Genomic DNA, 26076 nt, shown 5'->3' on the forward strand with positions numbered 1-26076 from the left:
TCACAAAAGTCACAACTTTATTGCACCTTTATAGTTTAACTATAGTGTGGTAAGAGCCGCTTTCATTATGAAAGGTCTCCTCCCTGGTCAGAAAAGGTGGTGCAAAATATAGAACCATCAATGCAAACATGTGGACCATCCATTCACACTGGGAAATGTTCCTGTGTCAGTCCCGAGAGTCAGTTTGACACCCTACGTCGACTTCACAGCCGACAAACGCGTCCTGTGGAAAGTAGACCGCCATAGTCGCTCTTGTACTGTACACACTACAGTGACATAGGGAAGGTCTTGCATGAAAACAGACAACTCTCTTACACACAAATGAGCTAACACATCTGCAGATTAATTCTCAAGTTAACACTCACCAACTGATCCGAGTATTAGTAGCACATTAAAGATCTGTGTCTTTTCTTCTTTAAATTATATATTTATAACATTAAATCCTATACTTTTTTTATAGCCAATTCAAGGCAACATCTCTAGAATGAAAAGAAATGCATGGGCAGATCTTTACAGCGTTGGAGGGAAACGGGTAGCACAAGATGAACTGTACAGGCTTCTACGCTGGCAAAGCAGTTTGTTATAACGTTAGTTTCTCTACGCATCTGTGCCCGGGTTGGTGCAAGATGATCCCATGGTTTCCACACCTGAAATATTTTGTATAAAACAGTTTCTACAGGATGTACAGGATGCAAAATGGTGGTCCCGGGAGAGGGACGTCCTCTGATATGAAGCAGGGGAGGGGGGTCTGATCGGAGATGAAGATGGGATACAGGGTGTCTGGGTTCCTGAGTCTTAGCCCAGTTTCTAGGTGACCAGCATGAGCATCAGAAAATTGCATAGAGTAATAAGATACAAGGGGAAAAGAAAGTATTAGCATGTGGCAGGCCCATTCTAACACAGCGCCTGTGTGAAATCTGACCCCTTTATTTCAGTACGTCGGTGAAGAACAGTTTGTGAAAGGTCAAATCTCCACACTGAGAGCTTCTGAACGCTGGACTGATGAGATGACTGACAAAGTTACAACTGCTCCTCTCTTTAGTCCCTCCCAACAACCCCAACGTCTACTCTGCAAATGCACATTTCACCGTAACGTCCAGGTAAACATACAGATATGATGAATGTCCAATGTGTTCATCCATGTCGACACGTCTACAAACAGCTGAACTGTTAATAAAATAGGCAGAGCATTTATTTGTGGCCTAACAACATAAAATCTGAAATTAACTGATTTTTCTAAGGGAACAAAAAGGGTACATAACTAAAATTTTTAGACATGCATATTCATAAAACAGTGGCAATTTTAAAGCTTCATTTTACCAACAATATGCAGGCAAAATTTGGTCCTTAAAAACACGCCACGTGGCACAGACACTGCAGGAAAAATAAAATGTTGGCGGAAAAAAAAGGCAGAAAATAATTAATAATCTAAAATAATAAACAATACAAGTCAAAAGTTTTGACACACTTTCTCATTCAAGATAATGGGAAAGTGCGTCCAAACTTCTGACTAGTACTTCTCTATTAATAAACTATTTTGGATCTTTGTAATTTGGTATAGACTAATTTCAGAAGGTTAAAAAAATATTAATGTCCATCTTACCGAGCCCTTATGTCTGCAACAGTATGCTCTAAGATTGCGTACAGTTTCCAATATGGTGAACAGTATTTAATTTCATCGTAGCTCAAGATTGTTGGGGCAACAACCAGGGTTTAAAGATGCCAGCATACAGTTATTTATGACATGGAGGTGTAGGGGGTTCTACTAAGTACTGCATGCATAGAAAAGCCAGAGCCCCTACTGTGGTATTTAGATTAAAAGGGGATGTGACTGGTCGCTACTGAAGCCTGAAGACATTTCATGGTTTTTAAAACTGAGATCAAAGGGGCTGTCGGTCAGACGGTCAGTGTAATCTTTTGAATTCAACTCATAACCAACTAAGGAATTTAAGTCTCATAATAAACAAAAGACAGATAGATTAAAAAAATGTGAGAAAAAGGTACAGAAGTTTGGTATACAGTATTGTTGTCTCCATTTTCCAGTCAGCATGACCTCAACAGCAATCTGGACTCTCAGCGACGGACGCCAAAAACTCTCTTCCCTCCGGGTGTTACAGACCACTTGCTCCGCCTGTCCTGGATCTTCTGGAAGATGTTGCTGCCGCCTCTCCACTTCTCTTTTTTATAGTTTTTTATTTTCTTCACCTGTTGATTTGGACAAAAATGGGGGAGAAGTTGAAGGCGAGGGACAGTGACGATAAGCCTCAAAGAAATACTTCAGTCACAAAATGATCATTTGTATGTCAATAGGGCAGCCCCCAACTAACTGATCAATAGTTGTCGTTTAGGGCCATTAGTCGACCAGTCACCCGCATGTTTACGATATTAATTCAATTATTAAATTGTATATTTTGGGCGGGACAACACAATGGTTTGAGTTGAAGGTCTGAGAAAGAGCAGTATCAGTAACATGAACAACAACATGAACCTTCATTAATATAGGCCTATATTTGATCTACAAGTGCATGTCACACACTGAGCGAGCCGCCTGTTAATGACGCTGTCGGCAAAGCAGTAATGATTGTGCTAAGTGGCTAATGGGCATGTAGCTACTTCCATGTTTCAGATGATACATCATGTTTGTAGTCGACCAATGAAGATGAGTTTACATATCACCTTTCGTACACAGAGTAATTTATATACAAGTGATCACTTTGTGGGTGAAATATTCTTTCAAGATTAGCAGACCTAAAGACAACCTGATTTAAGATTACATCATTCTTATCATTTGTTGTTTGCTTTTTTCCCCCTCACCTTTCCCCGGTCAAAGTCTTCATCCCACTCATCGATCACAGTGTCACTCATAGCATGGCGGACATCTTCAGCAGCATCTCTACTAATCGCAGAGACCTCTCCATCCCAACTGAGGACTAGATAAGACAAACAAAACTTCTAAATTCATCATCTACTACAATACAAATTATTAAATTATCAAAGCATTGCCATTCAAAGGATCAGATTTAAACTCCGTGTCTCACCGTTGGCTCCGTAGGCCTTATCTGTGGCATTCCTGAGCAGCTCCTCTACCACCCCACTTGTCTTTTTCCCGTCCCAGGCTACAGGAGCAGGACGGCTCGGGGTGTCTCCTAACTCACTTTTATCAGCCGCTGGCGCCTGGCTTCGTTTGTAGCCGTCCTTCACTTGGCTGTCCCACACAACCACTGCGGCTGAATTTGTAAAAAAATAAAAATAAAAATAAAAAATAAAAATGAAATAGCAAAAAGAACAACAATTAAAAGAAACAGATAAAGAGATTAAATCTGGCATTCTCAAAATGTGGTGAGTCATGCTCTCAGTGTAATTGTGAAATGACTGGTCACATAAATGAGAGGCTGTGAGCGAGTGGCTTTAATCAATACAGAGCAGAGTATTGCTTTCTGTGTTGGCATGGAAACAAGATCGCACTGTCTCACTGCAGTTTGCATAGTATGAATGCATGCCTTTTCTTTTTGCAATGACAGTGACAGAATGTGCACACTCACATACCGGCGCTTTGTTTACTTATTTCGCCGTTCTCTGTGGCGTTCTTTTTGGATGGGGGCTTCGCTGCTTCAGGCTCCTCGTTCTGCCCGTCTGAGCATCGCCTGCTCTCCTCCCACAGTCTCACCTCTTCTTTTAGCCTCTTCTTCTTCGCCTTTATTTTCTTTTTCAACATTATCAAATCCTCCGTATCATTGTGAATGACTGCGGCCTTCAACTCAGAAGTGCTGCTGGGAGAAAGTAAGTTCAGTTAGTTTATTGCATGTTGGCTGCTTTGTGGAGGTTTCTAGAAGTCAACTGGTTGTTATAGAAACAGTTTTGTGCCTCTTCTTCCACATTACGAGCTCAAACTCCCTAAGGCTGCACTTTTTAAACAGAAATGTGAGAATAGTGGGGAACAAAAACATTGACGAGACATTAAGGCTTTGTTCAGACTGCTGGGCCAAATCTATTTTTGGCATATGCAGGCTGTATCATTCATTCATTCACCATAATGACTTCATCCAGTTCAGATTCACAGGGGAGGTGGAGCCTATACCCAGCTGACTTGGGCAAGAGGTGGGGTACACCCTCAACAGGTTGCCAGATCATCACAGTGCTGACACATACAGACAGATGATGCTCACTTTTACAGCTATGAGCAACATGACCTGCATGTTTTTGGACTGTGGAGGGAAGCTGGTGAACTCGGGAGAAAAACGCTTGTCCACACGGGAAGAACATTCATACTCCACACAGAAAGCCTCAGCCAGACAGTGGGGTACCACTGCTAGAATGTATCATGACAGATTTTATTAAAACTGGACAGCAAAGACATGTCGGATGCAGACCACATTTGGAGGTGGTCCGAAACAGTTTCCCATTGGATTTTTACAAATGTGTCTCAGTCCAGGCAGTCTGACCCCTCAAATCAAATTTCAAAGTGTCTTTTGCATCACTTGTAACTAGGGCAGGGTATCGGTACTCAGCATCTTTAAAGTATCAACTGAAAGCAAGTAGTATTGAAATGTCTCCAGTGAAACAATATCTGCATTTGATCCATTTTGCCCTGGGGGTGTGGTGAAGCCGAGTGTAGTGTATGTGAAGTAGTAAGCAGTTCAGCATGCCGAGATGCCACCGAAAGTAGGGATGTCCCGATCCGAATATCGGCCGCCGATATTAGCAAAAAAACGGGCATCGGTATCGGATCGGACAGCATGGAAAAATGCCGATCCCAGAACTCCAATCCAGTTTTTCACGGAATCCGCTCCAGGTTTTCCGGCTAGCCCAGCGCTCTGCGAGTCAAGCAGTCCATTCCAGTGATCCGCTCCAGCTCTTACGATCAATCCACCAGGCCAGCATGCAGACAGCAGACCATGCAGCAGACACACACGGAGGCAAGTGTAGGAAGAGTAGCGGTCACTTTAGTTAACTGACTATTTGTTTTCTGCTCTGTTTTTTTGAGAGTGATATTTTTATTTGGTTTACACTCTTACTGTTAAGTAAAGAGCACTGATGGCATTGTTTTGGGCACAATTAGTGAAATTGGAGCCATGGATGGACTATTGCTTGTTTAAACAGTTGTAAAATATTGTGTGCCTGTGCACCAGGCTGGCACTGACTACTAAAATAACTGAAAAGGAAATGCTGCATTGTTTGTTAAATGTCAACAATGTCTTGTGGTGTTAATCTATTTTTTATTTATTAGGGGGCCAAAGCATAAGTGTGTGGAGTCTTGCTGCTATTTTAATTTCAATGTTAGACATTTTAAAGATTTCTTGTGTTGATTTATTTTGTATTTATTAAGGGGCCAAAGCAGCCAAAGCAAACCAGCTATATTTTTTATTTAATGTTAATGTTCAAGTTTAAAGTTTGTTTATCTAACCCTGTTCACAATAAACAGGTCAGTTTCTCATACTAACAGTTGTGGATCATTCTAACTAACTTGATTAAGTAGTTGTTCTTGTTAGAGTAATATTGCTTGATCAAACCTTTTCTAACATGACTGACAACATAATAAGTGAATATGTATAATACGCGCTTGGATCGGATCGGTATCGGCCAAAACTCAAGGCTGTGATATCGGTATCGGATCGGAAGTGAAAAAGCTGGATCGGGACATCCCTAACCAAAACTACACGTTTTGACAAACAAAAGCAGGACTAAAATACATACCACGTCTGATTGCCATTGACGCTGCAAAACAGGTCATTTTTATGTTAAGTTCTTCTGATATTCGACCTCTAAAAGCCAGTCGAATCGTCAGATATCTGCTTTAGCTAGCGTTAGTTAGCTGTTTAAATTGCTCATACAAACAGAAATATTTAAACTTTACTCAATATGGAAATGCTACACACATCAGTAGCTCTGTTAAGTCCTCAACAATTCAGTTGCTCAGTTCATTTCGCTGGAACCATGAGCACCAAAGTATAATTCATTTAGATTCACAGGAATGGTAAACAAGACAAAAGAGTGGTGACTCTCTGCCTCTGAAGAGGTCATTAAGTCTAAATGTGTCCAATCCTTGATTTTTTTATGTTCCTTTATTACTTAAGTGTCCACCAATCACATGGACCAAAATGGGTTTTCATAAAAGTTAATCGACGTTGTGAATATTGTTGTAAGAGGATTAAGTACTGTTGTTTCCATACGCCGGGTGCCATAATCCTTGGGTGCTGTAAAACGAGCATCAAAACTCTCTTTCTCTCTGATGCGCCATGAATCGTTATTAGATAGCCTCATTTTTTTAACAGTAATAATTGCACTGGTTTAAATAAACAATTTGATGGAATTTTCCCATCTGTGATGAGCAAGAGCTTTGTGTGAAAGGAATTAAAGTGTACTACATGCCACTCCATTCACATTAAAGGTATCCAATGAAGTACTCTATTGGTGTTGGTATTACTTTAAGGGTAATGGCACTGGTGTTGGGATTTTTTAAATGTTCCCTGCCCTACTCACAACAAGACACATTAGGATGCCAAATCCAGAGTGACAAAGTGGTAAGCAGAATCCATGCCACTACTAGCAGAGCACTATGGAGCACAACATGGAGAACAACAGTCTGTGTGCCGACACTAAAATAAATTGGAATTAAATAACTGCGACTCGACAGTGCAATTGTTTTTTGGAGATGGACTTCATTTTTTCATGCTTTCGTGTTGGAAAGCCGCGTCACCAGCGTAGCTACTGACACCATCATTACACAGCAAGACAAGTTGTTGATGTCTGGGCTCATAAATCTAATCTGATTACCTGTAAATAACAGTGCAGACAGTCGGTCTGAGATCTGATTTGAGAAACGAATCTGATTTGCCTGCAGTCTGAACGTGGCCTAAAACAATCGAAAACTTCAACCCACCTTTGTGAAGCAGCACACACTGAAGTCTTGTCCTGCAGAGCCTCCACCAGTTGCATCTTCTTTTTCTTCTTCTTCTTCTTTAATTTTATAGAGTCCCTTTCCTGTACTTTCTCATTTGACTCGCACTGCATCGAGGTCGTGGCAGCTAACTGAGGCTTCTGCTTAGACTGTTCTGTATCTGGCTGAGATGTGAGACTCCACATGCCACCCTGACACCAATCCTCTTCCTGGTTTGATGTGTCCAGGTGAGATGGGACGCACTCCCTCTCCTTGATTTTCTCTCCATCTTCATGCTCCCTCTTCCGCTTTTTCTTTTTCTTCTTCCTCTTTTTCTCGCTGGCTGGCTCCACGGGATTGGCCGGTGTCACTGTAGCTGGGGATGTCACTGGCTCCGCGTCACGTTCCACCTCAGAATGCCGCCTCTTCTTCTTCTTCTTCTTCTTTGGATTGCTGTTTTGAGCTGGAGCACTGTTGAGGTCTGGTTCTTGGACCAAGGAGCTGAGGTTGTTGGAAGACTTGGGGCTCTTTGCGGCGGCGGCGCTGTGAAGCCCGTTGGTTTTAAGAGAAAGGCTGGCGTTTGGTTTTTGCAGTGTGGAGAGAAGGGCCTGTTTCTGAGGGCTCTGCTGTTTGAAGGATCCACTCGAGTGGGCAAAAGGCAATGACTGGACTTTAGGTGGATGGAATGGATCGGCTCTGAGAGGAGAACAAAAACATAACATCTGGATTAAATCCGCCATTTTCATTTGGGACGGACAAATCTATGTGATATAGGGCTCAGAGTTCATACCTGTGAGTGTGAGTAGGTGAGGCAAAGGTGAAGGGGTTAAGTTGATTTGGATGCGTGGGGTCACTGGACAGCTGGCGTGGCAAAGGGGGCAGAGCATCAATGCTGCTCAGTCTCCGGCTGCGAGCCTGCAGTTATCGACATAAATAAAAACTTGGTGGTCTAAAAAAAATAGCCATGAGTGTGACAAAAATAAGGAAGAGAATCAAATAAGGAAAAGGAGGATTAAAAGGGATGGCAGGGAAAGATGGAGGGAGGAAAACAAAAGAAGGAAAGGGTATGGCAGAGAAGAATTAGAAATGGTTAGAAAAAAAGAACAAACTAAAGGAAAAGAAGACAAACTCTAAACAAGTGCTTCCATGTGGTTGATTAGACAGGCACACTGGAGAAGTAACACATTACATACAGCAGAACATACACTAGAGAAGGAGAGTGTACTCGCCTTAATTTAACTACTTAATGAAATCAATGGTCAAATTTGGATAGCAGTGTAGAGTGAGGCAACGGGAAACGAGGGTATCATGAGCTTTCACTAAGACAGGAGGTGGTGGTGCTGCTGTGGATGGGAATGAAGTTCACCTTCTTAGCTGACAGGGCCAGTTTCTTGGCAGGTGGAGGTGACATGGTGCTGGTGGCTTCAGACGTGATGTTGTTGAGGGCCGGGGGTTTGATTTTCGCAGTCTTCTGCTCCTCTGTGCTCTGAGAGCGCTCCACGCTCTTGGCCGGAGAGGCCAGACCATTAGAGCCTTTCCGTGGGGTGGAGGGAGTCTCTCCTACTGGCGCACTTTTGGTGCCCACAGAGTCCTGGTTGAAACAGAGGCAATCACAGGTTGTGGTTAGGCTTCTCTGCAGCTACACTTGGCCTCTAATGGCTGTTGCGCATCTGCTTAAAGAGGACCTTTTATGCTTTTCCCTAGTTGTGTTACAATGTTGGATGTTCATATTAAGCATGGCCTAACCTTCAAACATTGAGGTAAACATTTTTCTGCTTTTGAAATAACTGTAACGGATTTTATACGGTTGTTTGCTCCAGGCACACTGCCACAAGTGTTTACATTAAATACACTTCTGCTACATTTAGCTACATGCTAACATCAGGGAAACCTGTAATCTTTGTTGCTGATATTGTTCATTTCAGATCCCAGATGCAGATAATATTCCTGCTGGAACACATCCCTTTCTCAATATTATAGTTTAGAAGCTTTTGTTGGTGATTTTTCACTATAGAAAGTATCACAATACTCTGTTATGCAATGACAAGGAGGAGACACAGACAGTGCTGATGTGGTAACGGATACCAATCAGAGCAGGAGGGGGCTTGAAGACAGGCGCTTAAAAGGAAGCGTGTCAGACAGAGAGTGAATACAGGTGCTCCAGCACAGATAGTACGAGGAAAATAAAGTGTTTTGACGTAGAAACCCAAAATACAAATTTGAACCTGAAAATGAGCATAGTAGGTCCCCTTTAAACTCCACAATAAAAATCTGTTGTAATGTACGAGTCATTTCACACACACACACACACACACACACACACACACTCTTCCATGTATAGTTTGCTCTATGCATTGTGTGTCGGACTTTTACATTCGAGGTAGCTACATGATGTTGTCGTATTTTTGCATAATATATCAAATTTGCATTAGAGATGAAAGAATTCATCGATGTGACAGTTAGTAAATCAACAACAAAAAATATTTGACAACTATTTTTATAATAATTTCTTATTTTCTGTGTTTGGGACATTTATAGGCATGTATCCCCCAAAGCAACTCAGGTGAGGTCGGCACTTTCTAAAAAGGTGGTGACCAGGTGCCAGACCATAAACAGCAGTTTGCTGGTGAGCATTTCAAACAGTAACCAACAATGCTTTAATAAGGAAATTGTGATGGGCATTTTTCACTTTTTTCTGACATTTTGCAGATCAAACGTTAAATCAGTTTTTCGAGAAACTTGTCAGCAATACTCTTGTCTAGTCCCTGTTGTTAAATAGCTTGTATGCATTCTGAGGACACGTTTTCCACACATTGTCTTGAGATCACAATGACTGTCTCAATATCTTTTGATGCAACAAATACTCCTGTGTTCAAGCACTGACTTTGAACTAAGATTTGTGTTCATGCTTCTTCAGGGTAAATATTACCTTTGATTCAGTGGTGTCGGCAGAGGAAGAGTCAGACAAAGACTTAATTGAGGTAGACGCTGCCATGCCTCTGCCCTCGCCACCTTGCTTTTTATCCCCCTCCATCCGGCTGACCCCGTTGTTCGAGGGGGTCGGAGTGCTGCTGCGGGACTGCACTTGGCTCTGGGGAGAAGGCTTCTTCAGCTTCTTGAAAGGCTCCTCGATAACCGTGGGTCCTCCCGGCAGCTTTGGCGGGCCGTTGGAGGATGACGTCCAGTTGGAGAGTCTGGGCTGTGGCTGAGAGCTCACACCGTTCCTGGAAATGGGCAGTCCCAAACCACCATCCATGGACTGGATCTTACGCAGTTGTGCAGGCTCAAGTTTCTGAAAAGGGAAGTGTATTTAGAACTTGTACTGAAAATAAAGTCCACATGTCGCGACAGAGAGCTGGATGTGATCTTGTCTCTCACCTTTGTGACCTGCGGGGAGGAGAGAGGCCCGTTCAGGTTGGCCCTCTTTATCTGTTCGGACGACACACTGTTCTTCCCAGGGTGCAACATCCCCTGCTTGGTGGTCTGTCCATCTGCATTCTTCTTGGTTTCAGGGATCCTTCAAAGTACAAACAAAACTCCGCTTTATTTAATGATATATCCAAACAACATCTGTTTTGATCTCTCGCAGTGCGCCACAGTGTCTCACCTCAGGTAGAAAAGCACATAAGCCTGCTGGTTCAACACCACTTTGATGTTACTAGAGTGTACCATTGAATCATTCATTTGGTACCACTGTCCGTTGCTTGCCTAAGAGAAAAGAAAGAAGGAGAAAAACTTTAAATGAAGCAGGCTGTGAAATGTATTGACTGAACCTTTATTAATTTATAGTTGAACCATAAAAAAGTTCAACAACAGACACAGACAGAATAATACAAACATGCAGAATCTGTTAGAGCAGTTACAGGCAGGTATATGGCCTGTTTAATTTTAGATCAGAGTAGTTTATATGCCCACCACAATCATTAGACACTACGCCTACAGCTGTTAATAGGACGGGAATATACTATGAGACAATAAGGACTTATTAACTGTCAGATTTTTTTAGCTGTATTAGGAGATTGCGGGCAACGCCGCGCATCAACAAGAGGAGCTATTTTGACACAACAGAAAGAAATCTGGTTATAACTAAATGTTTCTTCTCTGATAAGCTGTGTACTTCTTGTTTGGCAGTTACAAACAAAAGTTGCTCAACCATTAAAGTTCTGGACTTAAAGCATTTAATTTCATAGCCATTTCCATGCATTCTCGTACACAGGGCTCAAAATATCACGTGCATATGTGCACTAGTGCACGGTAAATTTGAGCTGTACGTGTAATTCTCAGCTCTACATGCACTGCCAACTCTCACACACTGACCGTGAAACTCAGATTACGGACACTTCACACACGCTCTCATGCCACGCATCAATTTTCTCATGCAATGAAAAACAAATTTATAACTGGTAACGTCATGAAGCAAAAAGAGGACACTGACAGCACACAAACACATGAACAGAGCAGCACACACAACAGCAGCACCCTAAAGCACTGTAGTCTATTATTGTATGAGTACCTAAAGCGGCCAATGAGGACAAATAAAGACTCGTATGTTAGCAATAATTTCTTACACTTTATATACCAAAAAGAGAGCTATTATGTTCCACATCATATATTAAATAAGTCCTGTTGAGTATGTAACATCACTAAAGAAGTCCTTTAATATTATAAAACCGTTTCAATAATGGGTTTGCTAAAAAAAGTAGAAAAAAGCGATGGAGTTCTGCTCAAAATGTCCCTAACTATGACCATAACTAGATTCACTGTAGATCAATGTAAAGGGAACATCAGCTCAAATGATTGTAACACATTCAAAATGAATTAATATTTTCCTTCAGAGGTTTGCTAAGGCATTATGCCACCTTGCTGTCCTGTATATATCGTATAATCGTGGAAAGAGGGGACAGAGTCGTCTCGCCTTTAAGCCATCACAGAAGGTAGTAACAGCGTCGAAACAGTGATTGTATAAACAGGACAGCCAGTGGGACAGGATCATGGGCGGCACTGGTGTGATAATTTAACGACATGTTTCATGTGTGACCCACAGTGGGAGATTTAAAAAGTAGCTGTTAGCAGTTAGCAGCTGTAAATGTCCGCAAATCGTGAACACAACATTTGGAAGCTCCTTAACCTCCAAGCAGAGGACGAGATCAGCTGCCATATAACAGGAACGGTAAATGACTGTTATCGACATGCTAATGCCATTGTTGTTATTTAGAAAGCACTGCCGATGCATAGGTTTTATGTCACACCAGAGGCCAACGCTGATGTGTTACATGTCTTTCGCTGATACAAAGCTGTGATGCAGCGTATAATCACATACTGGAGTGGAATGATGACGCAGTTGTTAGTAATTATGTTTCCTTGTATTAATACATATACAAATATGTTTCCTTGTATTAGTTTGCCTTCTTGTGGACATAATGCGAAAAAAAAATAAAAAATTGAATGGTTCGAACCTATGAGTTATTTTTAAAAGGAATATTCGAACGTCATTTTTGAGCAATTTTGACAGTCCTATGCCTTAGCAGGTCTGCTGAGATATTCAATGCCATCCTCTTTAGAAAGACTATGATAATGTCAAACTTGAAGTAATTTTACTATCTGGCTCCAAATGAAATTGAAAAATAGTAAAATAAGGAAAAATTTTAGTGCAGGTTAAAAGAAATTGTATCTTAAAAAGTTACACCGCACCGGTTAGCGTAAAAAGAAAAAAGTATTTAAATATTTTTTGTACCAGTATTGCAGTAACACTCCACCAGGTATGATGGAAGGAAATTTTAAGCAGCTTGTTGGTGAAGAAATCTACTTTTAGTCTTAGAGAGCCTCCTCTCTTTGTATGTATTTGCCCATATTGCCTTGAGTCATGTTTCTGATCCTCAAAAACACGGTGGCTCATCTCAAAATGTTTATCCTCAGATTTTGACATAAATAACAATAAAAAAGGACGTGCATCTGCTCATCTTACCTTGACATAGCAGTAGTAGTGGCCAGCGTGACAACTGTAGCCAGAGTGCACCAGAACAGCATAGAGGCCGTACATAACAGGATCACCTGAGCTCTGAGACATGTAGGGGCGGATGTTCAGAAATTCTGGGTAACCAACATCCTGAAAAAGAAAAAAGAAAACAACAGATAGAAATATGAGATCACTGAGAAATGAGTCAGCTCTCTGAAAACAGGCAGTAGTGTGAGAAATCTTTGTTAACCTTTGTTATTTTGCCTCCGCTGAAGTTGGCGAACCTCTTCAGCGAGAGGGTCAGTACATTAGATGTTCGATGGACTGTGAAGCGCTTGGTTGCTGGCACTTTCTTTTTGCACCTGGAGAGGAAAAATAAAGAGTCATGATACATGATCCAAAAAGGATGTCGGGTGTGAATAAACAAAAACCTTTTTTTAAAAATGCCCTGCAGATTTACTTAAAATGTAGGATGCCGCCGGAGGAGATTAATGCACTTACTTGGCACACATGTAAGCATTCTCTCCACTTAGCACGTCTGGTTTAACAAATAGTTCCAGGGCTCGCACAATGTTTGCTGCTTGCTGTCAGACAAAAACAAAGAGATACACTGTGTTGCTTAGGCAAGTAAAAAATAAAAAAAAAAGTTATGTATTTCCATGGAAATAAAGGTTATATTGCGAAAACATACCCGAATCTCCACAGCGATGTCCAGGTAAGGGTCGTATGTGTCTGACACACTTTTACAAATAGAGCATTTCACTGAAAGACACAATTTAAAAAACAAATGTGACTCTCTTGGGTCTACTTATGAAGAAATACAATCTGTTTATGTAACAGGGTGATCAGTGATTACTGGAATATTTCACACAAGCCTCTTTTCCACTTCCTGTAAACAAAAGAAACTCAAACTGACTGCCTCAGACTGTGAGATCAGACACTTAGGGGAAATACCTCTACATCTAGCACTCTTCTTGAATTTGTGAATGTTAACAGGACTTTCTATAAAGCATTACTAACATAGACCAGAGACTGCGAACTTCTTTGGATCTGCGTGGGTGAACACAGAGTACTGAACTACATCCAGCTGTTAAGCAATATATATTTTGTTGACACTGACATTAGTGTAGTCTGCTGAGTGGTGGATCGATAGCGCAATAACAAAATCAACACATGGGGAAATTCACCAGAGTGCACAGCTCTGGAGGCAATAATTTTCTACATTCTACAAAAAGTCAGTACCTCTTGACCTGAGGTAACCTCCAAAGATCTGGTGAACCAGCGTTGTGGCCTGGGTCTGCCTGTCAAGCCTGCAGACAGGAAGGGGAAAAAAATCATCAAAACATTCATACAAAACCAGGCACCCATCCATTTTCTGCTGCTTATCTGGGGCAGAGTTGCAGTGGCAGCAGGCTAAATAAGGTACTCCAGACGTCCCTTTCCCCAGCAATGTTTTCCAGCTCCTCCTGGGGGATCCTGAGATGTTCTTATGCCAGGTGATATATACAATCTCACCAGCATGGGTGTACCCCAGGGTCTCCTCCCAGCTGAAAGTGGAAGGAAAACCTCAAAGTGGAGATGCCCAGGAGGCATCCTGATCAGATGCCCGAACCACCTCAAGTGGCTTCGACGCAAAAAAGCAGCCGTGCTTCTCCGAGCTCCCTCCAGATGTCTGAGGCTTGCTGCAGTAGTCTGTTACTGATGTTACACGGTGTCTGGCCAACCATCTCCTCTGTTGTTTTGCCTTTTTCAGCAATACTTAGTCAGACAACGGATGCTACAATCACAAACTGAAACTGCCTGCGCGGTATAGCAGCAGCAGAGTAGCAGGAGTCAGATTTCAACCATCACTTTACTGGAGTAAGGAGAGTTGACCGACAAGACTATGTCAGGGGATTGTCTGCAAAGCAAAAAGCTTATAAAATATGCCATTATTTTGGAGTTACACCCAATGCTAACAAGGAACCTGATAATGTTAATGAGAGAATAGACATTTTAATGGTCACTGTGGCTGCTTCTTCTTGTTCCATTGCTCCTTGCAATATTTCAAACTGATCCACTGTCAACAAAAGCCGAAAATGACCGTTGTCTTGTTTTATAGATGCATTTTTGATGAACGATCGCAGTAACACTGACAAATTGCATTTCCTGTAACTACGAATTTGTAGTTTAGGCCGATTTGTTTTGATGAAAATCGAATTTCTATTTAAAATCCGCCACCGCCGCTCCATGCTGGGCTCCCGTAGTTCAGAGTGGGCTCACCCCTCCCCCCACGCGCATGATACACAAACAACATGGCAGCGAGCAGGGAAGAACTCGTTCTCAAGAAAGGGAACGAGTTCTTCAGCGCTTTTGTGTGCACATCTGTGTCTGTGTCTGTGTGTGTGGGCATCAGGACCGAACTCCGCCGTGCGTGACACAGAGAGCAGAGGAGGATTTTAGACACGCACTGTGTAGGGACATAAATGACATGCCGTTGTGTAAATAAGATACATAAGTGTTAACAACGCAAAGCTGGCAGACCCCCGAACCATAGTAAAGGGACCTCCGAAGACCATTAGCTCCTTTAGCTTGTGTTAGCTCGTTGTGGCAACAACACATAAACAACGGGACTTTGTCTGCGTTAAAGAACGGCACTTTATTTTCAGGACTGCAGGGATGATGCACAGCCTCTCTCATCAGTGTCTGACTTTTACATAGAGGGAAATAACTCAAAAACAGCATGCAGAACTGCGTAGGCTTCTTTACTGTGGCTGCTCGATGTAAACAACATAGCACATGCCTCACTTTCTTCCTGGGGCGCATCCGTCTGACGTCACACACCACACCCGGCCCGCTAAGTAATGTCTCATACCTCCTACATGAACTACACACATACACAGCTCCACACACACACACACACACACAGTAACATAAGGCTACTTAGTTTGTTTAATAAAAGGACAAGGTATAGACCTGTTCTATAGGAAAGGTAACCTTAAATGACTTCTGTTGTGATCCAATATGATGGTAGGGGAAACACTGCCGTATGATAAGAAAGAGGTCCGGTGGAAAGCGATCACAGATGCAGTCGCAATGTATATTTCAAGAGATGTGGTGCCCATATATAGGCTACCGTGGAAAAGCTGGGGTTTATTCACATGCTGAAAGTTTTGGATCCAGGTATGTGCTACCAGGCCGCAAATATTTTTTTTTTTAACTAGGAGGGGAAAAAAATCGATTTAAATTGTCAATCGGATTTTTTGTGAAAAAAATCAGAGATTTTTTTTAGGCCATATCGCCCAGCCCTAACTTCAACATAAAAGTCAACTCAATTTTCACCTGTTAAATGCTTAAAATGTGAAGCTGCAGCAGTAGGAAATGTTTGGTTAGCATTAGCAGTAACTTAACACAGCGCTCTACAGATATTGAGCGTCATCAATGAATATATTTTCTTGTAAAATGTCTAGTGTGACTGGAAAAATTACAGCACTGTCAAAAAATGATCAAACAGCAGGACACATCCCTCCCAGCCACTCTACGGAAGAAACTCACTTTGGCCGCTTGTATCCAGTCCACAATCTCATTCCTTCAGTAACCACCCAAAGCTCATGATCAGAAGTGAGGGTTAGATCAACTAGTAAATCAAAAGCTGCCTCTGCATCACTACGGTGTGGTACAACTTCCGCTGTTACCACACTAATCTGCCTGTCCATCTCACGCTACATTTTATCCACACAACACAACAAGACCCTGAGATACTTGACCTACTTCACTTGGAGCAGCAACTCACTCTTAACCTGGAGGGGGCAATTCAACATTTTCTGGCAGAGAACCATGGCCTCAGACTTGAGGTGCTGACGCTCATCCTGACAGCTTCACACTCTGCTGCAAACCACCTTAGTGTGTGTTAAAGGTCACAGCTGGGTGAAACCAAGAGAACCACATCATCTGCAAAAAGCAGAGACGCAATTCTGGAGTCCCCAAACCAAAGTCGGCCAGCAGAACTACTGAGCTAGTAGGCGGTATTCTTAACTGGCCCCACGAGGAGGGCCCCGGTAAAACCAGGCATTTTATAAACAACATACTTTTAACACTTTTAAGAAACAATAATGAAGCCTTACTTGGGGTATCCATTGAGACAGGCTTTCTGCATGGCATCGATGGTGTACCGCAAAAATTCATGGGCGTCCTCCTGGCTTCCAAAGCGAAAATGTCTGGCAATTTCTGTGGGAGGCAAAAGAGCATGTTAGCTTTGTGTCAATCAAACGTTTACAACCCTGAGTGCATTAACATACTTAAGTGCTTTATGACAATCATTCATCTTTTACCAACACCACTTACTGGAACAGGAGCGTTCACAGAGGATGCTCATTGCATGAATGTTAAACTCTCCAAGTCCTGTTTTTAAATATTTGCATTATGTCACAGACAATCCGTAGACATGCTGACAACAAAGGGACGGTAGAGCAGCACGAGTAAACATTATTAACAATCCTTTGTTCTGCCAACATTTGTGTTGTCTAAAAATAAGTTCCTGCAAAACAACAGAGGAGAGGCTCCATGAAAGACAGGCACTCTGACTCATAACCTGACAACTTCTCGTCAGAATTAAACGAAGCACAAGGATACAAACAAGTGTGTGTTCTTTAAACAATAATAGCAACTACATAGTCTATATTTCAAAACCATTTATAGTATTAAAGAGCACCAGGTTGTACTGTGGCTTTATATTCAAGACGTTAACGCACTTCTATATGTTACGCAGTAATAAGCAGTGAAGATAGTTTATTTAATGTTGTAAAGTTGAAAGAGTACACACTACTGGGCACTTACACTATAAAAGGTTAGCTGCTCATGTATTGCAGACATGCAGTTCATTGACCATGACCTCATAAGCAGCTTACGGTCACTTAGTGACTTCAGCAGACTGACGTCTGGTCTAAAAGTCTCACATTAGAGATAATGCAGCTCTAAACCCTCTGCCTCTACTGTTATTTCCTAATGGAAAAAGGGAAAGTGTGAGCTGGTAGAATTATGTGGTCATCACCACATTCCCAGCATAGCATCCCCGCGCATTTACGACAATGAGTCACCCCTGAGTGGGAAAGAGGAATAAGACACCCTGCTCTAATGACCTGTTCGGGGCTCTTGTCGGAGATGTGGGAGACAACATCTTGAAGATACGAACTCAGTGGGCTTATGATGGGGATGGGGTGGTTTTATTTTGTTTGTGAGGCCCCAGCTGTGAAATCCTAGGGCGATTTCAACATCAGTTGCAGTAAGCTCTTCTGATTTTACTGTGATGACACTACGCTGTATTTGTATTTTTTTTTTTTTTCTGAGCAAGAGCCACAGATGTTGAATTTTTATTGTATGCATGTACATTGTTTTAGCTGCTGAGGGACGCACTAACTGTGGGGGTGGCTACCAGCTTTAAAAAAAAATGTAAAGAGAAACCATAAAAACACATAATGTACATCTCTAAGCTCTGGCTGAAAAGGAGGACTGTACTTTTTTTTGTGCTAAAGCTGCTCCTCTCAGCCTGCAGTCACAAGGAGACAGAGAGGGCATCGGCAAAGGAGGGGAGTGAAGGGGGGAGGGAGCGAGAGAGAAAGAGAGGCGCAGGAGGTGGAGACATGATTGCAGCAGCACATAAGGAAGTAGCAGGCAGGTAGGGAGGGGAGGGGAGGGCTGGAGGGAGGGCTCTTGTGAGACTACAGCACACTACCTCACCATGTCAAGGTGCAACTAACACCTCGTCTCTACTCTCTCTACGCGGTGTTCATTCACAGCCCGCAGCCTCACCGCTCCACTTTTGCACTGCAGTTACTGGCTGCTGTCACACGGGACACTGTGGCCAGGGTTGCGTCATCACACCTCTGGCAATATTCAACTGAAAATCAGGTGTCCGTGACTCCTGACACAACCTACATTGAAACTGGCAGACACCAATTGCTCAGACACAATCGCACAGAGCTGAAGGAAGCTGGAGGTCTTACTTTTCAGGTCTCTGATGAAGGAGACAGGCTTGATGGCATTGCCTGTGTTGGCAAAGGCTTGGATGATATGGTTCTGCATGACACAGATCATACAGAAGCCTGACTGGTGACCTGAAACACAGACAACAACAAAGGAAATCAGAGATAGTCACAAAATTGAAGTACAGAAATGTATTACTGTGACAGATTAAGATATCACTAATGTTCATATCAAAGAAGAGTAGTCGTTGCTGTGGTAACAACTAATGAAGATCCTAAATAAAGAATAAAAACATATTGGATCAAAAAGTTAGAATTAGGCTGATTCGAACTACTTTTTAAAAGCATGGCAAAGAAACGGACTAGGAGTGCGGATCTCACAAAACCTCACGATTCAATTGCATTTTTTTGGTGTCCGATTTGATTCAAAAACAATTTTCAATTGAATAAACAAAAAAGTTGCATAACTTTCGGCCTCTTGCTCCAGTAGGCGTGCAGGCTACTGTGTGCCTAACCATTCACGGGTGTCCTTATTCCATTGAAATACATTATGAAACATAACTGGCAATTACGAAAGGTCTGCCACCTTTTCATTTCAAAAAGTAAACTGCATTATTTCATGAATTAATTAATCTGAAAGCACCTTACAGTCTCCTGCCTGTGATGGCATTGGAAGTATTCACAATATATTAAGTGATCGTCTAAAAGCTGTAATTATTTAGACATTTAGAAATTAAAAACATGTTTGCAATCGCAGCCTTTTCTTAAAATGAATTTCAGTTTAACTCTGGCATGTCTGTGCTGTAGACTATCGGGGTGCTTTGCTGCCCTCTCAGTTGAGTCTCGTCTTCTTTGTTACGCCGAAATCACCCTAGTAATAAACATTTCGAAAATTGTCTTTTTTTCCTATAAACCGATGTCACATTGTGCACGTCGCAATGCATCTACTAACCGAGTTTTCCCTTACCTCTAAAACGTACTTATCATTTTGTCATTTTTTTTTAATCAAACAAATAATCTGAATTCTATTTGTGAAAAGCAGATGAAAAAATCTGGATTTAGAATACTTTGTAATCAATTTGAGGGACTTACTTACAATCTGAGTGAAAATCAGTTCAAACTGATGTGCGCTTTTTAAAAATATCCATACTTTTCAGGGAGCATTGGCAAAAACTGAAAATGTTGGGCCTTACGTACAGTGTGTGTACGACAATGCAATGGTTGTGGAGCCTTAATTAAGCAGGTTGTCCTTTATAGCAAATATGAGTGAAGTCTGACTAAAGCAAAATCAGTAAACACATTATACATGTTAGAAAATACTGTAAACTGTGTAATACTGAAATGTGGAGTTAAACTACTAAACTGTTTTCACCATTTCTGTTTCCAGGATTTTTCATGGCTCAGTGATGCACCGTCTGGAGCCATCCTTATCATGACCCCTCTTCTACTATATGAAAGCTACCTTACTTCTAACGTTAGTTCGTTCGTCGAGAGGTGAGTTCACTGCGTTCAACAAGCTCTCTTAGCTCTTTCAGTCTAATAAATACGTGATTAAACATCTATAAATGCCACAAACATGAAAACTTTTCGGTTTGTCAGCCCGAATCAGCTACCCAGCCCGCTGACAGTTACTGCTCACTGCTGTGGATGTGTGCTTTGTTTCAACATCAGCTGCTGTTAACTGCTGAACAAGACTGTCGCTGTGGGGCAGCACTAATTCTTCAGCTTGAGGGTGGGAGGAACACTTTAGACATATTTATTTTTGCCTTTTTTCTGCCTGTTTTACGAGGCTAAGTGTTGCAACTCAGTGCCTTTGTCACCCGTAACACCACAGCATAATAATTCTTAATGAAATAAAAACGTACTCAAGGCTATGCACATGCAGCTTGGTTACACTGGTCTGGACCAAAGGACCATTTAGCAGGGTGTGTACTATTTTACGATTTCACCTACAGCACTGAAACTTTAGGTCAGCGAGTCTTTGTTTTCTTGGCTTGTTAAAAAGGTTAAGTCAGTAAATCATGGACTGCTGAATGTTTAAGAGCCTGAGTGAAAGTTAGTGTGGACGAACTGACCAACTGAAGCAGCTGTTTTTGTTTCTCTTCTTCAGCTGCTTTGGCTTGCATTCCACAGTGACGTTCAGCCACATGTGTCTGCACATAGGGTAGTGGGATTAGAGTCGTTTCCAAAACGCACGACTATGTAGGTGTGCGTAGTGGTAAGGAAAATATAAGTGAATGAGAGTGTAAACGCTGTGAGTCAGGCAGCATTAAAGAGCGTGATTCAAATACTCACAGGCACGGCTGTGCTCCTTTGAGAGTAAGTAGTTGGCAAGTGGAGGGGTGTAGGTGAGACACTGCACTGTGGAGTTGAGGAAGCAGGTGTTCCCGAGGTTGTGGAGACCGGCTCCCACCCTGTACACGCGCTCCCATTTAAGGGTAAGCTTGTTCCCTGGAAAGAGCATCTTCTGTGGTGCGGGGATCCCATCGCTCTGGCCCCCGACTACGTTCTCTGAGACTGAAGGAGGAGTGCAGTCAATATTGTGACATAATCAAAAGAGTAATGCAGAAACTGAGCATTTATGCAAAAGGCAATTATGAAAAAAATCAAACTTTAAACATCTAAATTTTCATTTCAATTTGAGAACTTACCTTGCCTCTTTATTTGGGCAGGCTCTGGGGCCTTCTGGCTTGTGGCGCCCTCGTTCCTGGGATTGAGGATCACATACTTGTTCTTCAGGCTGTCCAGCTGATAGGAGAAACCCTTGCTCGCAGGCTCAAACTCTATCTTCTGCAAGAGGACCTTCTTGGCAGAGGACGCCAACAGCTTGTTGAGGTCGCCCTCATCACCCGTCTCCTTTCGACCAGGTTTTAATGCCTCCTTGAGTTTATCTACTATCGGCATTGTTGGAACATCACTGCAGAGAGAGTCAGATTGAGTGTCAGTGTGTTCACAGCGTCACTTCACCAGACTCACATAAAGCTGCGCAAAACACATACACTCATTTCCCCAAAGGGATCAATCTCATATCATCTTATTAGCTCTACCTCCCATCCCAAAGCACCTCATACTAGCTTTACTGTCATTTTCTATTACATGGTTCCTGTGCTGGGACTTGAAACTGTCACCACGGCAGTGTTAATGCCCCTCATAGCTGAACAGGACCAAAAGTAAACCCACAGTTGATCAAATAAATATTGAATTTATCTCTCCAATAATCACCTAAGTGCCCAATAACGCCCTCCCCAGGCTGCATATCCTGACGTGGCTCCAGGAGGGATATAAGGACGCTGTGCATCCAAGGAGCCAGCTGGGTCTTGGCAGCTGTCCCCGCAGTTATGCAAGACAGCAGACGCTGGTAACATAGGGTGACGGAGAGTGTATGAGAAAGGAGAGGCTGATCATTTAGTGCACATGAGGTGTAAACAGTTGCTGTTAACTGCCAGGTCCAAGTCTTATCAATTACTGTGCATGCCCTGTATCAGTGTTTTCATTGTTATCTCCCACCAATTGGCATGCTTCTTCTGTAAAGCTGTATATCATATTTTTTTCCCATCAGGACAATCAGTGATATGAGAGATTAAAAAAAGATAAAAATTAAAGCATTTGCATTGGTTGTCTGCTGTCCCTTTAAACACAGTGTAGCTGAGTGTACTAAAAGGACTATTTCAGTGTAGATAACAACAACCGTCTGCCAGAGTCAGCCCAGTGAATGACTTCTGACATGTTATTTTCTACAGAAGGCGTCAGGCTGGCAAAATGTGTTCAACGCTGACCGAGGAGTGAGTAAACAAATCATTCAGTCTCTTATTGCCTCAGTTTACTCAGGGTGCTGCCAAGGTGCCCCAAACTCAACAAATCCCCCCCGTAGAAGTGAGAGCATTACATCACGTAGATGTTACAGTGCAGCTCTAAAAACACCAAAGGCATGGAGCACCGTGAGAGTCGTGCTCATCAGAGTGGGCAGTGATGTCATGAAGAGGGAAGGAGGGCTGAACATGCACTGTATGCACAAGGGCACGCTGACCTTCACGTGCGGCTGCTACTGATACGACTAAAAACGACACAGCCCACGGGGACACAGCTAAGTGCAGTGATGCAACTGCGAGGCCAAGCAGCCATATTAATACATTGACCACTACGCGGCTGTTTAATCAGATTAGTGTATCACAACAATTAGTCATTTTATTTGTACGTAGCTCACACAAACTTTCCTTTGTTTATGTTCGCATTTGGATTGTCTATGCAGCCACTGTGAGCAGTTATCTGAAATCTTGTCCTCACAGGGATAGGTCTGATTTTTACTGTAAATTGATACCAGTCATTCACCAGTAGTGAAATCTATGCATAGATATTAGCTAGGGCTACAAGTACTAATATCAATGTATAGATAATAAGGTCCTGTAGTGAACAACTCCAGCATACAAATCATATAAAACTACATCGGGTTAGACGACTTTAGATGTTAAGGTAGCTTGTAGGCGTCTGTCTAGAGATCATCTGAGAGCAGAATCATGCATCGGAAATCACAAAAGATATCACCTTCAGATATAAATGGCTTAAACTTGTTTTATTTAACATTACCTTGCATCTTCAGATATCGCTGCACTGTCTGCCGCTGTTCATATTTGTCTGACAAGCCTGTGGCCGGACTTAACCACCTCATCTATTCATGTATAAACGCCAGAACCAATGGGGATGTCAACTAAGTGTCTGTTTAGAAAATGCTGACATTTTATGAGTTCTGCATTCAAGTGTATCCCTTACAAGTCATGGCGGTGTGTTTAATACGAAATTACTTCTCAATATGAACAGGAAAAGTCCTCTAAAGACATAAATGTGATTAAAATATATATATAAAACGGGGTACTCCACATACTGACATGCTTAGTTACATTAGTAGAGTTAGCAATGTTTTATCAATGTGTTGAGGTACATCTGATAATGCAATCACAGGCCCGACATCGGCCAAAAATACTGCCATTATCATGAGGTTCTGAGAAAATGCAGATAATATCAATAAGTGTAAAGATGCATTTAGGTCATCACATCAGGTGAAATACATAGAAATGCATGGTAAACCGACAAAGAGGAGTATACTGAGGTTAAAGCATGGTATTATACACCTGTGTTTCCAATACAGAAAATAATTGTGTGGCCCACCTAACATTTATTTGCTAGGATCCAAAATGATATTCTTTTCTTTTTGATTTTCTTTTCTTTTCTTCTTTTTTGCCTCTCTTTCACATTTTGAAAATAAATTTAGAACAATGTCTCTTCAGGAGCCAACATCTATCAATAAAATAGCTGCCAACCCACACTGGTCAGAGAAAGAAAGCCTGAATAGAGCTGAAAATGACTAGTCAATTACTCCAATAGTTGATCAATAGTAAACTGAATCATGCACTATTTTACTAACCGATTCACCATTTAATATCTTTCTCAAGTAAAATGTCAAATATAAGCTGGTCCCTGCTTCCTCAGATTTGAGGAATTGTCTCTTTTCTCCATTGTGAACCCATGTAAATGTCTCTCTTACGATAGTAATCGCAATAGTTTTGCATTTTGGACTGTTGCTCAGGAAAAACAACCACCCTGGAGGCTGTGGTAACCATTTTCACTATTTTTTTTTTAATATTTTAAAGACAAAACAGCTGACCAATTAACTGGGAAAATAAAAGCACATTAATACTAAGTGAAAATATTGTTAGTTGCAGGCCTAATACTGGTGTTAACTTCTAAATTGTGACAGTAATGGTGACACCTTTCACCTGGATGAAAGAATGAAACATGTGGTGCCTTCGGGGCATCATGGCTTCATAGCCACGACTGTGGCAAAGTGGACCATGTAAATAATTTAATCAGCGCAACTGTGTTGCTGATACAATTATATCTGCTGGGCCACAATAGTAAATAACAAGCAACAACTATTTATGTAATAACCAATAAGCACAGAGTCCAGTCGTGGGCTAAAAATGCGAACGATGGACTTTATAGCGTGCACCTGAAGGCAGCACAGCGACTGCTGTCACTCCTGTAGTCCCTCCATTATTACTTTGATTTGACAACTATTTAATTTCCTGTTTTCATGGGTTTTCAGTTCTCCTGTTTCGTATTTATAGTTATCCACTCCACTAGCCGGGCAGCCTCTCTGCACTAGTCAACTCTTAGGGCCACTCATCATAGCTAACATGCTAACACCGAGCATTGTTACCGTTAATATCGATTTTAACAGTCTCAAGTCCGGAGACAAAACGTTGACATGACTTTGATATAAACCACTATCCCCCTATGTTTAATTATCCGCCATTTCCTGCTGCCTACCGTATCATTTTGTCTTTCTACGCTTGACAGTGTCAGCAGCAAATTAGCCAGTGAGCTAACTTAACGTGGCGAGAGCCTCTAGCCTCCCTCAGTGTTGCAATGTGGGTTAGCATCTCAGCGTCCAGGTGGCTAACAACCCTCAACCGCCACATCTTGACCGTTTGCTCAACGACAATCACCCTGGAAATATATGCTAACAAATAAAAAGTATACCCAAACGCCGTTTGTTCGCTCACCTTTCCTTCAATCGTCCAAAAACGTTAACGATAGAGGGGTCTGCTTCCTCAGCTGTAGCTCTCGAGTCTGGTATTTTCGCCCATGCTGCATTATCAGAGGGCGGGGACAACAATGACTGACAGGGATGACGGGCCAATCGGAGGACAGGTCACTCCGTAGCTGCAAGGTTCAGCCAATGAGCGGTCAAGCTGCCGCAGCGCTATCGGGACAGAGCCACACGTGACTTCCAGCCAGCGCTGTTTACCATTGATGCTATCGGCGCGATTCATCTGAGCAAATTTTAATGTACGGTGGTAACAAGGAGCGTCAGAAAACCCTCGATTGGACGCTGCTGCAAATATATGAGGCACGTATGCTGAAGCGAAGCTGCCTTTCTATCACATCCAAATCCCCTGAGGAATGAAATCGCTTTCCTTGTGTCAATTTCCCTACTGCAACCGATTTTAATAATATTTATCATCGTTAAATATCCGCAGATTTAATCCATATTGGGTATGCAGACATATTTAACTTACTGCAGTTGGACTGAATAACATACTAGAATAGTCACTCCTCTTACAATACCATCAAAGAAAAGATCAAGCTTGCGTTTCATCCTTTCACATATGCAAATAAATGAAATATATTACAGTGCACTATACTGTAAATACAATATATTGTTTGATGTCGTGAAATCCTATCCTGACAGTCAGAGATCATTTTGATGATTGCAATTTTTTGCA

At 42.0% G+C, this 26076-nt stretch overlaps 1 protein-coding gene across 2 annotated transcripts; it reads right to left on the minus strand.

The window, feature by feature from the left end:
- usp36 (ubiquitin specific peptidase 36) lies at nucleotides 1–25451 on the minus strand. Of its 2 annotated transcripts, none has more exons than XM_049562485.1 (20): nucleotides 25354–25451; nucleotides 21445–21710; nucleotides 21089–21310; nucleotides 18815–18925; nucleotides 16937–17039; nucleotides 14076–14143; nucleotides 13525–13595; nucleotides 13335–13417; nucleotides 13084–13195; nucleotides 12843–12983; nucleotides 10485–10585; nucleotides 10256–10394; nucleotides 9807–10169; nucleotides 8244–8468; nucleotides 7668–7792; nucleotides 6881–7573; nucleotides 3547–3767; nucleotides 3039–3227; nucleotides 2815–2930; nucleotides 1–2205 (listed from the first exon to the last, which is right to left on the minus strand). In XM_049562485.1, the coding sequence occupies exons 2-20, from the start codon at nucleotides 21695–21697 to the stop codon at nucleotides 2074–2076; spliced, it is 3468 nt and encodes a 1155-aa protein (XP_049418442.1). In that variant the 5' UTR covers nucleotides 21698–21710; nucleotides 25354–25451; the 3' UTR covers nucleotides 1–2073. The 2 variants fall into 2 exon arrangements, with proteins under 2 accessions (XP_049418442.1, XP_049418441.1); XM_049562484.1 differs by having other exon boundaries at nucleotides 3547–3770.
- Between the last annotated feature and the right edge of the window lie 625 nt (nucleotides 25452–26076).

This window comes from Epinephelus fuscoguttatus, linkage group LG19 (assembly GCF_011397635.1).
Source record: "Epinephelus fuscoguttatus linkage group LG19, E.fuscoguttatus.final_Chr_v1".
Taxonomy (NCBI): Eukaryota; Metazoa; Chordata; class Actinopteri; order Perciformes; family Serranidae; genus Epinephelus; species Epinephelus fuscoguttatus.